The sequence below is a fragment of the Diadema setosum genome, chromosome 7, assembly GCF_964275005.1.
Source record: "Diadema setosum chromosome 7, eeDiaSeto1, whole genome shotgun sequence".
In the NCBI taxonomy this organism is placed as follows: domain Eukaryota; kingdom Metazoa; phylum Echinodermata; class Echinoidea; order Diadematoida; family Diadematidae; genus Diadema; species Diadema setosum.
In genome coordinates, this window is record NC_092691.1 from 1,453,450 (window position 1) to 1,471,909 (window position 18,460).

Here is an 18,460-nt window from a genome sequence, read left to right on the forward strand (position 1 = left end):
CATGGATACAGTAGATGAGGAAAAAAAAAAACTTGCAAAAATTTAATAATTAGATATGAACATAGTTAAATGCTATTGTATTTTGTGTGTGTGATGTTATATATATACAGTATTGATCAATCTGTATAGACAGCAAGAAACAACTTTTGTTTCCCTCTCAAAACTTGGCATTCAATATCAGGTCTTCATTGTGACTGATTTGATTAATGTGATTTATTAAGAATGTCATATCGCATTGTTGCCACCATGGGGAGTTTCGAGCACCAACTTTTGTGATTCTACCCCCTTGTACATGTAGCTGTCTTATGATTTGATTGTCCAATGTAAAGCAGTGTTATGAGGTATTGATGTGAAACAATGTGTTTTCATTGGATTTTTTTTTCTCCATTACATTGCAGAACAACTACATCAAGACCTCCAAGTACAATGTCCTCACTTTCTTGCCTATCAACCTGTTTGAGCAGTTCTTGAGGATTGCCAACTTCTACTTCTTGGTTCTCCTGATTTTACAGGTGAGGGTTCATTCAGGTATCCATTGGTTTTGTATGGATCTCACAGCAACCAACCCAGCATATTATGTATGCCACTTTAAATGATTCAATTTAAAGAATTAATTTACCATTTGCAGATAAAAAAAAAAAAAAAAAAAAAAAACAGGTTTAGTGATTCAAAATAGTTCTAAAATGTGAGTTATGGATAGAAATAACCAGTGGAAAATGTTAATAAACATAATCTATGTTAAGTATCATTAAATGTACAAAATGTGAACAATAGTTATACCATAGTAAAATTGTTTCTGGAATAAACCCTCTACAATTATGGTTTATTGAGAAAAATAGTGATATAGTGATATATAAATGATAGGATGCTTTGTGATACAACTGACCTTCACATATAATGTACACGCTTCGTATGCATCAAATGTGATAACTCTTTTAATAACATGTTTAAATAACACGAAAAAGCACACATTCAAGAAAGTGATAGAAATGTTGTGACACCAAATCATTTTATGTATTCTCCTATAAATGAATATGCCATTAAAACATGTCATGTATTATTACAGAATTTACATTGACACAAAATTTCTTTCCTAATATCATTTATGTTGTCATGGTTAAATGCTTTGTTTAGTTTCAGATCAGGAGAATGAAGTGTACACTACCTATGGTCAATGATTATTAAACAGTGTTTTAATGTTAAATTTGAATGTATGTTTTTGTTGTGTATTCTTGACATTGAACTCATCTACACAGTGATAAAAGGAATATGGATTAATCAATTTTGTCATATTGATCACCAAAGGCATCAAATTAGTCTCCTTATTATGCATTTATTGAAGGGTGCCATGAGTATGGTGGGAATAGTGGTAGTGTGCATGTTGGTATTGATTAATTATACCATACATATGGTTCTTGTGCGTACAGCCTCACGCATTCACACAGACAGTACTGCAGTGTATGTCGGAATCACTAGTGCGATGGTGTGTTTTCTTGCGTTAGTGTTGGAAAGGATTAAATTCTAGTTAATGGTGATTACCAGAATAATAATCTCTCTAATTGAGCTTTTGTTTTAGTTACATTGCTCTTTATGAATTGCATTTTAGATCTTATACCTTATAGGAGAAATGACTAATGTTTTTCCAAGGGCATTTCTGAAGCTGCATTTGTTATGGCATTTTAGAACAGAACATTACATTACTTTACAGCACATTATACGGAATGTTTATAACAGCCTATAGTGTTTTCCTTTATACATTGTATCGGTTCATGTGGACCTTAGTAATCATAAAGTGTCAAGCTAGTTATTGATGCAAACATTGAATAAATTATGAAATTGAATTTTTATATCCAATGTGCGTGATATCAAACAAATAAAACACAGTGCTTCAGATTATGTTGACGTACACATCATACATCTATGTGTACCGATATACTTTTATGACTTCTCCTTTTGGAGGATTTGTTTATATATCATATCACATACATGTAGCTCATCACAACAACACTCCATTCATTCATACAGTGTACCTAAATTTCTATTCGGCAATAATCACTATCTCTCATGTGGTCATAATTTATTGTCATGATATCCCATGTCCACATTTCTGTGTATAAGTAATGCCAGTGATAGCTTGCTTTAAATCCCAATTTTCCTTTCAGTACATAGTATTTCCAAATTACATTTTTATGTTAATCTGTGTGAATACTGAATAAACCCTCCCACTCAGGACTGAATTATCCACACATCCATGTAAGCATCCATGCATTTAGAAATGAATTTAGTAGTGAATCTACATCATCAAAGTATTATCTGTGAAATATATGCAGTTCTGTGCCACCCACTGATCCCATCAAATCATTAAAACCCAAAACCATCATCATAATTGAGTATATTTTCTCCCTTTCTTTTGTTCACTTCATATGTCAAATGATGACCCATAACTAATACTCATTGCTGATACTAGATTGTCAAGCCCTGTGGGGTATCCAGTTGACATGGTAAACTAATGAACAGATATTAAAACTAATCATCATTAACTGAGGAGATGAGATGTTCTTTCTCTCTCTGCTGTTGTTCAGGTGATCCCAGCGATCTCCTCTCTGAACCCCATCACCACTGCCTTGCCTCTGGTCGTCGTGCTCGGTGTCAGCGCCATCAAGGATGCAGCAGATGATGTGGTGAGACATCAAACTAAATAACATCATTTCTCACCAGCCGGGGGTGGTTTTCTGGGTATTTCATTTGCATTTGAAATGCATCAAGGCAATTTCTACCTGTAATTCCTTTAAAGAAAAGAAAACAAGGGTTCTGCTTCACTCAGATATAATGACATGATGCTTTTTAAATTACACCCAGGTATCAAACGTCAGATCATTATTCCTCAATGAAAAAGTAGCACTGTAATGGTGGATGGTGTTCTTTTGAGTGATTAGTTTTAATGTGTCTCCTATTTTTTGTGTGTGTGTGTGTGTGTTTGTGTACATAGTGTCTATGGAAGATGATACAGAATACATTTTTTGAAATGTAGTGCAGCTGTTCATAAAAACAACAACTTACAACTTTATTTGTTGAAATAGACCTTTTTTTTTCTTTTTCTTTTTTTTTTTCAAAGAAAGGAAATGACACTCAGAGTAAGTATGAGCAAAGATTGGCCTACTTTGATACTGATGGTACATTCCTTTTGCTTGTTTGTCCTGTCGTATAACTACATGTATAGCTCGAGATCCAAAGTGAATTTAGACTTGGTTGCAGAACATCAGAGTACAGATTGACAAATATGTTTTGTGTCTTGAGATGATGTAGATTCATTGAAGATTGAATTGACAGTTCACAGAATAGGTATGCATTCACACTGTAAACAATCACTTGTGATTGACTTTTTAGATTCATTTATTCTTGCTTTGCCTATGGGATAGTTTTAGTGTGTAAACAGCACTGAAAAATATAAAATGAATCTAAGGAAGAGCAGGAAGGTAGCTTTAATTGAAATTTGATGCATTCTTGGAATAGCTGCAATTCTTCAAGCAAAGTACCTGGGAAAACCAGGGTTCCTGATCAAGAGGAATTGTCCTGTAAATACAGGGATGTTTACAAGTGCCTCAGATTTGGAGCCAAACAAGCTCAAGACTCAAATACCCCCCCCCCCCCCCTTCATCTTGCATTATTCAGGTCTGTATAAAAGTTAATGCATGTATGTGTGAAAGTTGGTGTATGGTTTCATTCACCAGTAAAACCGTGAATTGAATGTGATAATGTCAGACTTCTCACTGTAGTGGGAGAGATGGTGTCACATGACATGGCTGAGAGGGTCTGATCCGATCAACCACAATCCCTCCGACACCTCTTTGGCTTTTTTTCTCTCTGTTTTTTTTCCACTTCTGTGTCTCTCTTCCCCCCTTCTCTAATCCATGGCCTTTTTAGTTTCCCATCTGATTAAAGATTAACGATACCATGGTTTATGTTTTGTCTTGCATTGTCTCTGTCTGTCTGTCTGTCTGTCTGTCTGTCTCTCTGTTCTACCACCACCCTTCCTCTGACTACAAACAGGACCCCGTTTCCACTGCTGGGCTGGCCTAAATAGCAGTACTTGGACCTGCTATTTGTGTGTTTACATCAATGTTTTCAAGCCGGCCTAAATGAAAACATTCAAATATTCAATCGCAGTGGTGCTCTCCATGAAACCAAAGGATTTTGTGTGTGTGTGTGTGTGTGTGTGTGTGTGTGGTGTGTGGCAGTATACACTTCTGTTATAGAAAACTGCTGTAGAAGATTTTTTTTTATTTTTTTTTTTTAAGCTAGGGCCCAAATTTTATTACGACCATTTCGTTCTTTACAGTATCTGAGCCATTTCAAAACTGATTTTCATCAAATAAATTTTGAATTCCTCTTTAATAGAGTTGCATGCTCTTTCATATTTCTCAAGTGGTTTCTCATTATCTCACAAGAAAGTTAAAATCTGAAGCCCAATCTTAACCAAAGCTATACCATCCCTTTTAAAATGAAATATAGACCGGCCGATCAAAGGCCAATCAAAGCAGACGGCCTTCGGTTTCTTGGTGTAACAGGTGTCGATTTTGTCCTCCATGATCTCTTTCTTTGCTTATTACTTGTTTAGTGTTCTCTTCCACTGACGCCTCTTTTTTATGCACATTATTTGCTATGCACTACTTTTCCCCATAGAGTTCTTCTGTTATTGGTGTCATATTCATTGCCTCTTATCAGTGCACATGTCTGCAAATATTGATATTCAGTTTTTGTCTGGTTTTGTCTCGTTCTTGTACCCAGAAACGACATAAAAGTGACAGTCAAGTCAACAACAGGGGCTCAGACATCCTCGTCAATGGAGAGTGAGTACATTTAACCCATCAAGGCCAAGCTGATTCTGTATTAACACGCATTTCCCATAGACACCTACCCAAGTATACTCGTGACTGGTCTTCAGTGGGTTAACCAGCAGCTGTCTAGACACTACCTTACTTTTGATTGATGATGTCATCTGTTCTTGCAGTACCGGCATGTTACGATAAACTACCCTAATACACAATACCAAAGAATATCAAGTGTCCATATTGGGGTGCCTATGCACACATTTGCGTGATACCTTCAGGCTGATTTATGAGATATGCTAGAAAGTGAAGGAAGAAAAACAACTATAGAGCTTGCTGTAGCTTGTCTGACAAATTACTCTTTTACAATGGTATCACTATTTGTACAGAGAGATGAATGTAGATAGATCATATCTTTATCATTGCATTTTCATATTTTTCCCCTACGGTTGTTTGTATTAAGGGTTATGCAGTCACACCTTAATAAATAAAGCAATATAGTCGTTAACACTCTAATGCAGTATGCATTCCATATAGAGGAAGTATTTGACCATATATGCATATGTTTATTTTGGGGGAGGGGAAGATCAAAGAAATGAGCATAAAATCCTAACTAGGGACAATGGATTGTCTTGAATCTAAGCAAATGCAAAGTACAAATAGGCAAAACCTCTCCAAAGTTTTGTAGAGCCATAAAAGTCAGCATTGTAGTAGGATTGTGTAGTAAGTGATTCATCACTTATTTAAAAAACTATCATCTCTAAGCAAAGAATGATACTACATTGCTAGAGAAAATCAGTCATGTGCTTGAAATAAACTAAATTTTGGTACACCAATCCATTGATGGTAGTCTTTATGTAATTCTTATGTTCCGAAAGAGACATTGGATGTAGTTTCCTGTGAATGTTCAATTACTCATATTCTCTGAAAATTCCAAACAAGTAAGAAATTACAGAAGGTTCAAAGCAACTTGTGGAAAACAGATAGTCTATACCTAAACCTGTCAATGTAGCAAAGAGTGAGAACTGTAAAACCAGACATGTTCACATGCACTTTTAGTCCAATTCAAAAAAAAAAAAAAAAAAAAAAAAATCACGTTGCAAAAATATCTTGCTCTACAGCATGATGGACTTGGTGTTTCATAACAGTTTATTTTTTTTTTTTTATGATGTCTTTTATTGAAACTGGAAATATTTATGCAAGTTGATATTGAATTATTTCGTCTGTGGTTTTCTTTATTTAAACATTACATTCAGCAATAATATGTGATACAGCACCTTCTTTCAAGTGATTGCCAAATAGACAGAAAATTGTGGGTAATTTTTCATTGTGCAGTACTAAACCTGATCTCTAGCTTGAAACATACTGCAAGCTAAAGAGTTAGAGGGCTGTTTGCAGTGGAGCGCTCTATGTCAACATTGTAAACACGAAGAATGAGTCAGACCCGTAGGTGAGCTGTCTCCAGTCTGTGAATGGCCGAAAATCAATTAAAATGTTTGCTGCTACAGTCTGCATATGTTCGATTATACGCAAGGATACCCAGCTCTCATCCACATCGCAAGACATTTAGTGACATTTTGGATCACCTTAAAGGCAATTCATGAATAGAGAATTAACGAGCCAAGGGGAGCGGAGACTTTCTCGGTGTCAGAAAGCAAGGCGCAGTCAGTGTGTTTGAGTGTTACTCAGAGTTTGTATGTATGCATGTCTGAGTGTTTGCTTGGGTGCATATTTGAATGTATGTATGTGTGTCTTGTAGGTTAAAATGTCAGTGTTCTTTGAGAGTTAGTCTTCAGTGTGAATGTGGAGTGACAGAATGCAATCAATATATGACATTTGAGATTGGTTGTGATGGAAAGTGCCTCGGGGTGCTTGCTTTCCATTCTCACTAGCCAGAAAATGATGCCATAGATTCTGAAATGAAATATGAGGAGCTTACTAGGTTCAAAAATCTCTACAGACGATGGGCATGATGATCAGGGCATGTTTCTTTAATCTCTTTTGGGAAAAATGTGATATGCTGCAGATTCTTCCCAAATAAAATTCAAACACACACAAAAAATATACAAATCATAGATGTTTCTAATGTATGAATAGGCCTACATTTTCTTTGTAGTCATTGAAAATGTAGTGTCTACTTCAGTCAGTGATGGAAAGATGTTGATTAATTGGCTCTTTGGTGAATTTATAATATATCATCTTTGTATACTGGTATACAATAGTTTACAATGTATGTATAGGCTCCTGTGAATGAATCACACCTGGGGTAATCTGATCCTACGTCTTTGATCAAAATGTCTAATTGGTATATCAACATGATGGTATTTTTGAATTGTCAATATCCTAATCCTGCTCTCTGCAGAGATGGGGATAGTGCTGGTGATGACATATAGGGGGCCTACCATCAATACATGGCTTAACTGTGCTTTTGTGAGTATAATGTCAGCTGGCAAGTGGGGGGGGGGAGGGTTAAATGGTTGAAGTTTAAAGGGAAAAAATCTTGAAAATTACCTGGAATAACGATAACCATGCAAAAAACACCTGTCAGTCTTTATTGGCAGTTTATATCTCAGAAACAAGATACAAAACAAGGTCATGGCAGAGAAGGCCCACCTGACAAAACATTTTTCGCAGAAAGGATTTCCACATCCTTACATCTAAACTTGGAAAATACCTCGGGGTTTCAGTGCATGAATAAATGCATTCGTGGGTCCTTTCTTGCCAGTTTGCTACTCCTGTGAAAGTTTGACAAATATGTGGGTCATTCATAGCAAGATTGAAAATAGGAACTGGGGATGGGGGCTTGTGATGGAAAAAAAAGCGTGATGAAATCTCATTATTTGTTGAGGTAAAACCTGCTCTATTTGTTGGAAAAGTGTCCACATCACTTCTGTAACTACATGAGCTCTGTTCAGAAAATAACAACAAGGAGTTCTTCTTTTTCAGGAAAATCAATTTAGTTTGACAGGTTTTTATACAGATATGATGTTTTGACTTCTTAAGATCAAATTCATTTTCGTGTACTATATTTAGAAAATTATGATCAGTGCTGTTAGTAGGTTTCGTCATGTAACTCCATGGCTTCATGACACCAACCAGTTTCACATTAGAGAAGGTCATCATTAACAAAACTCCAGAGAAAAGTCAAAACTATACACACACATAAATGTGAACAAAAAGAGGAGAAGAAAAACGCTATTTTTTCAGTAGTTTCCCAATAGCTGTAGGTGCATAATCATGACAGACATCATGTCTAAGATACATCTGCATCTGTAGCATTTTGAGTAGATGAGTTTGGGAAAGTTGGGTTTTTTTATGATATATGTAAATACCAGTTTACAACCCAATTTCAAAGGATCTGAAATCATAATGATTTCAGCCACTTCAAGTATGTATGAACAGTGCCTCTCAAAAATTATATATATCTGATGCCGAAATTTCAGCAGGGCTTTTCTTTTCATAGAAAAGGTTAAACAAGCAAACCAGCAATTTGCTCATGAGCAGTTTTGGAACAGTTTATTGTTTTTTAACATGAACATTTACACCAATTTTAGTAGAAATATTGATGCAACTTTGATTACACATGCCACAGTTGTTGTCAAATCAATGGGCCTATATCATTCTGTAATCACAGTTTAAAGCCCAATCACACAGGTCCTTGAGACACATGCACTGTTTGTTGCTATGTCGGGCAAGCTGTGAGGTTGTTATAGATTTTTGTGCAGGTACAATACTGTAAATGCACAAATTTTCATGGTGCTTCAATTATTGTGCATGTCATGCTACTTTTGGCTAACGCGAATTCTAAAACCTGCAAAGGTATCTTCACAATTTTGTCTGCTCATTGTAAATGGGTTGAGGATCATGCAGCGAGAATTCAAGAACCATGAATACGTTTTTAACCACTCAGCGCGAAAAATTAATCATGCAAAAATTTGAATATTTACAGTTACATTGTACCCCAACATGGAATGAATCATTCTTGTGTTACAGACTGACTAATGTTCGTATTAGATGTACACTGTACACATCATATTTGAAGATACATGTATATTCCAGAATGATATACATTTGTATCATGATTAAATAGACTTTTTGACGTTTGTGATAGAGGTAGACATTCCAATTGCTTGTTATAGACTGACTGATGTTATTAGAGTCTATCATTCTTATGTTATAGAATGACTAATGTTCGTGGCACATCTTATTTGAATCTGTCATTCTTGTGTTACAGACTGACGTCCATTAGATGGCAGCATGTGCAAGTGGGAGACATCATCCGAATGCAGAATAATGACTTTGTGGCGGCAGACATTCTCCTCCTCTCCTCCAGTGAGCCTCACAGTCTGGTCTACATTGAGACGGCAGAGCTTGATGGGTGAGACAACTCTGCATTACCAGGACTAGCTATCAAAATGATGACAATGATGACAATGATGATGACGATGATGACGATGATGACGATGATGATGACGATGATGGTGATGGTGGTGGTGGTGGTGATGATGATGATGATGATAGATCATCATCATCATCATCATCGTCATTATCATCATCATTATCATCATTATCACCATCGTCACCATCACCTGACAAGCGAAATTCACGAAAATAAAAACCCCACAAAATTTATGGCATATATGGTACATAAATTTATAAAGGGATGTGTTATTAATATTAATTGAAAGGTTTTTTGCTAGAACTCTGTACCTTTAAAGTACAATATTTTTCACCTTTACACCTTAACTCTTTTAAGAGCACAGTACTTTACACCACCACACTTCTCAGTTTGAGTCAGAACTCTTGTATGTGTGTATCAGATCCTCAAAATGCCTTGTGATCATTGTCCCTTTCATTTGGTGTGTTCACATTGATGTTGGATTACCGTGGTATTTCCTGCAGTATTAACGATCGTATTGTAAGCTCAAATGCGCCACCGAATACATCACAAAATACCCTGGTATTTAGGTGGTATTTCAAACTTGGCATGAAATATGTATGTGAGATCCGAGTGTAAATCCTGTCACAAAATAGCACCCTTTGTACAGCAGTCTATTTCTCACATGATCCAACACAATTCCTGTCTTCTCCACTTTAGCGAGGAGGTATGCGCATCCGTAGAGCTTACCAAAAATACTGTGGTATGTAATGAACAAGAACCTTACCAAGTGAATTACCATGGTATCTATTGCTGTGGTATTTTGCCAGTGTGAACGGTGGTCGTGCCATTCAGTACCATGGTAATGTGGATGCACCTACTTTGAAAGTGAAAGTTACGTCAAGGAGGGAAGTTGTTTAGAATGCAAGCACTTACAAATGTGTAGCTGAAACCAATCACAAAGTGTCACTTTCATCAAAATGTTGGAAAAAAAAAAGGAAAGTGGTGTCAAGTTTCACTGGTTCTGTAGGAAGCTTCTTGAATTATTAGTTGTCTCTTCACTTCCTGACAAAAGATCTAGAAAGCGATCCTGCTTTCGGAATCATTCTTTCCTGTTGGGATGCATGTTTAACAAATAAGTCTCCCTTTCAGCTTTCTGGAAATTTGTGATTGTTGATATAAAGATATAAAGAAATTTAGGGAATTCCACAAAAATTCACTTTTCTAGCATAATGAAAAAGTACTTGACTAAACTGCTTTCAGAAAGCAGGGGAATAATTGCTACCCTTAACTATATGTCAGTATCAAGTTGATGGAATATGTAATTTTCATGAAAAATGAATTTTTGTGGAATTCCCTTTGTATTTTCTTATATCATTGTCCACACATGATGCCATAACCTGTAGTAGTCTCCTCATCCAGCGGTTCCAACCGCAAAACTTTAAAAATTCATAACTTTTGCATCGATTTTCCGATTTTCCTCAAACTTTCACTGATGTGTTCTACCAATGTTGCTGCTTTCACTCAATCCACATTGCTCTTTGGGTTTGGGTTTCCTGTAAGTGTATTGAATTGAATGAGTGTACTGAATTGATACTGATTCACATACACGCACCTTCATCAATCAGACAAATGTTTATCAGGATGTTCTGAAATATGATCTGTGTGCAACTAATTTCATTTTCCACCCTTGTTGATGCGATAGCTGTATTAATGATAAGTTTTGTTAATTTCTCTCTCTATCCAGAGAAACAAATCTTAAAGTGAGACAAGCGCTTCCAGAAACATCAAAGCTCGGAGAAGACCTTGACAGATTAAGTCATTTCAATGGTAAGTTACCTTTACAACAAATGCCATCATGTTGAAACCATTCCGTTTCGCTGCAAAATCATGCTCTGCCTTTCTTAAATGTATTTTAGAAATTTGAACAATACATTGTACAGGATGTTCAAAATTACAACATTCCAGCAGTGGCGGATCCAGAGGGGGCACACTGGGCGTCCGCCCCACTTTATTGTCCCCGCCGAACGAGTTCGAGCAGGGGACTATGAAACGGGCTCCGTACGTGTGTGTGTCCGTGTGTCCGTCCGTGTGTCCGTCCGTGTGTCCGTCCGTCCGTGTGTGCGTCCGTGTGTGATCAAAATCTTCAATTTGCTACTTCTCTGTCATTTATGAGCCAATTTTGATTCTGTTTGCTTTATATGATAGCACTACATGGGAGCTTTGAAACTTCTACACAGAATTTCAGTCGTGACCTTTGACCTTGACCTTTGACCTATATTGTACATTTTGCTACAAAATGCTACTCCTTCGCCATTTCTAACCTGATTTCGATTCCGTTTGCTTTATGTGATGGCACTAGGTGAGGGCTTCAAAACTTCTACACAGAATTTTGACCTTTGACTTCTTTGATCTTTGACCTTGATTTTTGACCTGTATTGTACATTTTGCTAGAAAATGCTACTCCTTCGCCATTTCTTACCCAATTTCGATTCCGTTTGCTTTATGTGATGGCACTAGGTGAGGGCTTCAAAACTTCTACACAGAAGTTTGACCTTTGACTTCTTTGACCTTTGACCTTGATTTTTGACCCATATTGTACATTGGCTACAAAATGCTACTCCTTCGCCATTTCTTACCCGATTTCGATTCTGTTTGCTTTATGTGATGGCACTAGGTGAGGGCTTCAAAACTTCTACACAGAATTTTGACCTTTGACTTCTTTGACCTTTGACTTCTTTGACCTTTGACCTTGATTTTTGACCCATATTGTACATTGGCTACAAAATGCTACTCCTTCGCCATTTCTTACCCGATTTCGATTCTGTTTGATTCATGTGATGGCACTAGGTGAGGGCTTCAAAACTTCTACACAGAATTTTGACCTTTGACTTCTTTGACCTTTGACCTTAATTTTTGACCTACATTTTGTTGTACATTTTGCTACAAAATGCTACTCCTTCGCCATTTCTAACCCGATTTCGATTCCGTTTGCTTTATGTGATGGCACTAGGTGAGCGCTTCAAAACTTCTACACAGAATTTTGACCTTTGACTTCTTTGACCCTTGACCTTGATTTTTACCTATATTGTACATTTTGCTACAAAATGCTACTTCCGGCGGGGACATATATTACGCACCGCGTAATTTCTACTTTTCCTTGTTTTTTGTTTAAACAAATGAAATAAAAAGAAAAAAAAATGGGGGGAGCTCTTGCGTCTCCCCTTTAGCTTTGTAAAGGCACCTCCCCTTTACGGAATTCCTGGATCCACCCCTGATACAAGATATGGTTATCATTAGAAGTATTGTCAGCACTAAAAATATGAAAGCTCGGTTTACTACAAGCATGGTTTTAGTTGTCTCTGAAAACTGCATGTGATAGTGTATGTTTGATATTATTTGAAAGATATTCCAGGACATGCAACCAGCACATTTTTTGAAGAGTCAAGAACTATGAAGCTGTTATTTGTTAGAAGAGCATGCAACAAACATCCTGAGGAAATACCTTCTCATAGAAAATCATGAAAAATACCATTTAGGGCTTTTTAAACCCAAGAATATCCTGAAAGAAATCCTGCCATACAGTAGCCATTGCACTTCAATGAGAAAACATTGCACATAAAGACAAATAGATTGATCCATTTATTTATTATGAGCAGAATGTAGTTTCAGAGTGTGATTGTGAGGAACATCGTATAAAAGCATGTTTACATGGTATTATTCCAATCTCCATCCCATGATAAATTCATAACTATGGTTTCAGTATCCTCCTTTGTCAAATAATTATGAATATTACTAAATAATAGATATGATACAAGTGGATAGAAAGCAAGTTGACAGTTTTAAGAGATCTTTGTTTAATGATTGTCTTTAATAGTTGTTTGCTTTGCCACTACTCTACTGTAGTTCTCGACATGATTGATTTATCTTTGTTAGAGGTCATGTCGTATAAAGTTCAGTTCAGGACAAATATGATTTATATGACTTGAGCCTGCCTCAATATGAAAGTGAGATTAATGTATTCATCAAAAGAGATTCGTATCGTGATTTTAGTTTCAGTCTCCAACAGTTTGAAAGACGTATACATTCGCGTAAGGTGTTTCTAATGATAGAATTTCATGACAAGTTTAGATTTTGTCATGAGACAAAGAAACACCCTGTTGAAATATAGTGTAGCACCAATCAGCTAGGTATATCCTTGTCTTTCCTTGGACTTTTGTCACCTGTAATATTGATTTCAATCTAAACATGTTTGCTTAAAGATTTTCCCATTATGAAAATGTGTAATTGATGCCATACAAAGGAAGTGCTTATAAATTATCAATTTGTTCTTTCTTAAAGCCATGGATGGCAATAAATTCAAGCTTATTATCATAAAGTATACAAATCAAAGCAAGTTTTTCCAAAGTCATTTCTACTTTCTCCTCACTCTCTCAATCTCTTTCTTTTTTCATCTTTCTCTTTATCCTCTTTCTCCCAACCTCTGCCTCTTTCTTTTTCTGTCTTCATTGCCATCGTTTTTTGTGCACCATCTTTCACCCATGTATCTTTTTTTGGGGGGGTCCATTTGTTATTCCTTCTCACATCAATCCTTATTCCTTCGCTTTCATCCCTATCATGCGTAGGTGAGATAAAGTGTGAGGCCCCAAACAATGTGCTGGACAGATTTGAGGGTGCCATGAACTGGGCAGATGAGAAGTTCTCCCTCAACAATGACCAGATCATGCTGAGAGGATGCAGGTATGAAGTCAACCAAGGACAAGTTCTTGTCCTCTTCTTGAACATATAAGTCTCCTTTTAGCTTTCCTCCTCCAACTTCGGCTGTGTCCATTTTGTCATACAAGTATCTTTGGTTCAACCACCTGTTGTATCTCCATATTATATATCTGTTCTGAAGTGACATAATGACACTTATGTCTGCATTTCATCCTGGCCAGTTTTCTTTATATTTTGCCAGTTATCTAAAAAGTCAACTTTGCAAGGAGAAAAATGGAGGAAAATATTTCTCTGCTCTTCATGTTTTCAAACATGACTTAAAAATCATGTTATCAAGTAACAGGTTTGTGGCAGTGTGTAAGAATACCATCAAGTCTTGATTCTTGCAGTCATTGTGAGCTGTTCAAGTGCTGCCCAAATTGTGGCTGATATTTTGTTTGAGATCTCAAAGTAACAGACGTGCTTCAGGAAGTAAAACCAGTGATAAAGTAATGTAACTGTTATTTCATAGCTATGAATGACTGCGTAAATTAGTCTGACAAGTCTTCAGATTGTGCAGTGTTGTGCTGCATCGTATATAAAACCATGAACAAGATACTTGATAAGTTTTTTGTGACTGGATACTAAGTAAGATTTCACTGATTTCTCTCCCTAATCCCTCGGTTGTCACTCCAGGTTACGCAACACACAGTGGTGCTACGGCATCGTCATCTTTGCTGGCCTGGACACCAAGCTGATGCAGAACAGTGGCAAATCAAAATTCAAGAGAACAAGTCTCGACAGACTTCTCAACAAGATGGTGGTTTTTGTAAGTGTTGTAGTCACCTTGTTATAGTAGATGGTAGAATTGGTGAAAAATTTAGTATATGTTCTAGTTGAAAAGTTTGACATCGAAAAAATAGCCAAGCAATGGTCTTTGAATGTAGTCAAAATGGGCCTGAGCTTTTGATCCTAGCAGAATCTTCCATCAGAGGCGAAATGACAAACACAGACAGCAAACATACACCTATATCGACCACAGACACACAACAAGACAATATGCACCAACTAGGAGGGGCCACAGACACAGTACAGTGAGAACAAAAGGGACAGGCAAGGTGTCAATAGCAGCTAGGGAGCTAGCTGATCAGGTATGGAGCAGTTTCCTTAACCCTAAAACGGTGTGGGGGGGGTTGAATCAACCCCCCTTGACATTTTTCCACGACCATTCCGCCACGCGAAATTTGTTGACCGCGCCGCTCACTGACCTTTTTACTTTCAAGTCTCGCATATCTTATGACACCATTTTCGCAAAAATCGGGCAGTTAAATTTGTCGGAACAACGTAATGAAGTTTATCATTTCATGTTTTTAAGCACAACAGTGGCATAAGCCATAAAACCGTATGTAGTTTGGAAGATGCTGAGTTTCGTATTGTAGAATGAAAGAAATGAAAAATTCTAATCTTCCAGGAAAAGCCTTCCATCATTGTCATATAATTCAACTATAATGACTTCTTAAAAGGAGTTAAGGTTGCTTCACTGTATGTCATTCTGGAAAGAAAATATTTCCATGCCATTGTCATTTTTTCTACTGTTATGTATTGTTTTTCATACCATGCTGTTTTAAAAGTAGGGCAAAACTAATCCATATTTGTGTCTTTCATTTTCCAGATTTTTGGTTTCCTGTTTATCATGTGCATTATCTGCTCAATTCTGGCCTCAACCTGGGAGCTACGGGTGGGTAAAGAGTTCCAGGCCTACAATCCTTGGAACCAAAGTAATGCTGCCATCATCGCTACGCTGGTCTTCTTCTCGTACATCATCGTCCTCAACACTGTGGTGCCCATCTCTCTCTACGTCACGTAAGTCTGTAACCCCCGACCCCTGACCATCTTATTTCGGCCTGTCTGCTTGACCTTTGACCTTTTGACCTTTACACTACCCACACCCAAGTCTTCGCCTTATATCTCATAACTTGTATTCAACCTTCTTTCGCTTCAAACTGGTACTGTAAAAGCGGATATTTTCGCGCGACTGATTTTTCGCGCTCGGCAGGATAAGAAGAGTTTCGCATGCTTTTAATTCCGCGGAATCACAACATCAACTACTGGAACACATGGCAAGCAAAAATGTTTGTGTGGCTATATTTTTGCGCTAGTTTCTGGTTGCGCGAAATGTGTGAAAATTTCCACTTTTAGTCTGTTTAAGAGTGTTTCCCCTCAAACCACTACCTCTGTGAGTTTGGCATGGATGAATGCGATACATGCAGTATATGTGACTAAATTGACCATTTAAGTTTGTTGTAAATACATTTTATGAAATATTCTTTTTCTTTAAAAAAAGGTTTGATTTCCAACCTCATGTTATGTTACCTTCTACCTATCAGTTGAGACCTACTGATTGATTTGAAATAGCCTACATCAAGACTTTCTGACTTTGATGTGTTGTTGTGTGTGCAGTGTGGAGGTGATACGACTCTTCCAAAGTATGCTGATCAATTGGGACACCAAGATGTACTACGACTTGAAGGAGACTGGAGCCAAAGCTAGGTCTACCACTCTGAATGAGGAGCTGGGGCAGATCCAATACGTCTTTTCCGACAAGACTGGCACACTTACACAGGTAGGGGGCAACCTTTCATATGTTGCTAGCCATCTTCCCTTTGATAGATGATACTTAATTAGATTAAGAACATGCAACCATGGAAAGGTTCGTTTAACCCTATTCTAACTGGGCTATTTGAGACCAAGTTTTTACTGGGGGGGGGTCAATTTGACCCCCCCTTCAGATCTCGGCCGCCGATCGCGCGATCGCCGCAAAATTTTGCCTGAACATAGAGCCGGATGTCAACTACAAGATTACATGATCATACAATAAAAAAATTTTGATTTCATATTTTTTAATAAATTAATTATGCAAATTAACGCATGAAATCATATTTTCACCTATAACTCCATCAAAAAGACTGAATCATTATTAAATTTTTGTGTCAGAGTTCCTCAAGACACATCAAACAATTTTCTTGTAAAAAAATAGCGCAATCAAAATCATTTTCTTTTGTTTTTTATTGTTTTGTTAAATTCTTATGTATTTTATTGTTTTTTCGATCTTTTGTTTTCTATTGTTTTTTTGCCAAAATTTGTTGGTGGCACTTTTTCAAGCTTATCTATATTAGAATTGATTTATTTCAATGGTTAAAAGTTGAAATAATCTAATTTATATCAATTAAACAAAAAACCACAGTTTGCATTGGATTTGCACATGAAATCATGAATTTGAGCGGTTTTCGGGTTGACATGCATATGCAAAACATTGCATAACTTCAGAACGGTGTACCCGGACGTCGCAAATTTGGTCTCAAAATATGCGGGAGACTCAAATGAAAAAAGTCATGAAACGACGCGGCAAAATCTTTGCGCGTTGCGGAATCGTGGCGCGCAACGTCGAGGGGGGGGTCAATTTGACCCCCCCCCAGTTAGAATAGGGTTAAAATGAAATCTGGACACTTTCATATCGCATCATTACAAAATTATCATTTTGGAAATCAGACTGGATCAATCCACTGCTGTATGGAAAGGCAATATACAAGATTTTGGCATTTCCACAACATCCGTTGAAGGAGAGAAATAAGTTGCAACTGATTGACAAATTGCCCTACGTGTACATCGACGTAAATAAGCACTGAATTGATCAGTGTTTTAGTAGTAGCCATGATTAAAAAAAAAAAAAAAAAAAAATCTTGGGCATACTTACTCGAGCAGGATTCAAACCTACGACCTCGTGATCTCGAGACAGGCGTCATCTCCACTAGACCACCAAGCTTCCACCCGACAGCAAGTGTTGGTTCTAATCCTTATAGCATGCAGCGTGTTCTGCCTAAGTATTCATTGAGAAATAAGTTGTTTATTTGCTCTGGTTTTGTCTCTCGCATCAGAACATCATGACTTTCAAAAAAGCATCAATCGGTGGAAAGAAATTTGGCGACGTGAAAGATACCAACGGAGAGTTGTTGGAGATAACAGAGGTGAGCTCAAAACTTAATCAGGGATCCGCTCTCTGTTAAAGCCTGTTTTATGACCTCGATAGATGTACATCAACATCATTCAAAGCATATAGATGAGAAACTCATCTTTGAGAGAACAAGGATATATATGTCTGCTCTCTTTGTGCACTAGAATATTGAAGCACAGCACTGAATACATGTATATAGTTGAAATAAATGTTGCATTGAACAGTAAACCGCAAAGTGCCCTGCATTTTGATTTTACACTCCTGCATGTACATATTTAAAGCTCTGTATGTATATCTTGAATAGGTTGACATGATATATGCCTATATATATATATGTACACTGTGTGTATAAGATAGAATACATTCATGATTGTCAATTTGCTGTAAATTCCTATCCTGTAACACAGTAAACCCCACATATTACTTCTCAAAATCAATAAAGAGCACCTGCTATACATGTCAAATAAATGTTTTCAAAAGCTCCAGACAGGAATACCTAGTGTACGCTATTAACTCGTTGAGGACGAGTCCCGAGTATACTCGGGC

General features: G+C 37.0%; 1 protein-coding gene across 1 annotated transcript in view; it reads left to right on the top strand.

Moving 5' to 3' along the window:
• LOC140230552 (probable phospholipid-transporting ATPase IM) overlaps positions 1 to 18,460 on the top strand; it is a 52,921-nt gene that overhangs the window by 15,174 nt on the left and 19,287 nt on the right. Inside the window, exons 3-12 of the mRNA XM_072310697.1 lie at positions 399 to 512; positions 2,583 to 2,681; positions 4,789 to 4,850; positions 9,064 to 9,207; positions 10,955 to 11,037; positions 13,833 to 13,947; positions 14,599 to 14,731; positions 15,575 to 15,765; positions 16,363 to 16,525; positions 17,838 to 17,927. Coding sequence (XP_072166798.1) covers positions 399 to 512; positions 2,583 to 2,681; positions 4,789 to 4,850; positions 9,064 to 9,207; positions 10,955 to 11,037; positions 13,833 to 13,947; positions 14,599 to 14,731; positions 15,575 to 15,765; positions 16,363 to 16,525; positions 17,838 to 17,927 — 1,194 coding nt within the window. The remainder of the gene's footprint in view (positions 1 to 398; positions 513 to 2,582; positions 2,682 to 4,788; positions 4,851 to 9,063; positions 9,208 to 10,954; positions 11,038 to 13,832; positions 13,948 to 14,598; positions 14,732 to 15,574; positions 15,766 to 16,362; positions 16,526 to 17,837; positions 17,928 to 18,460) is intronic.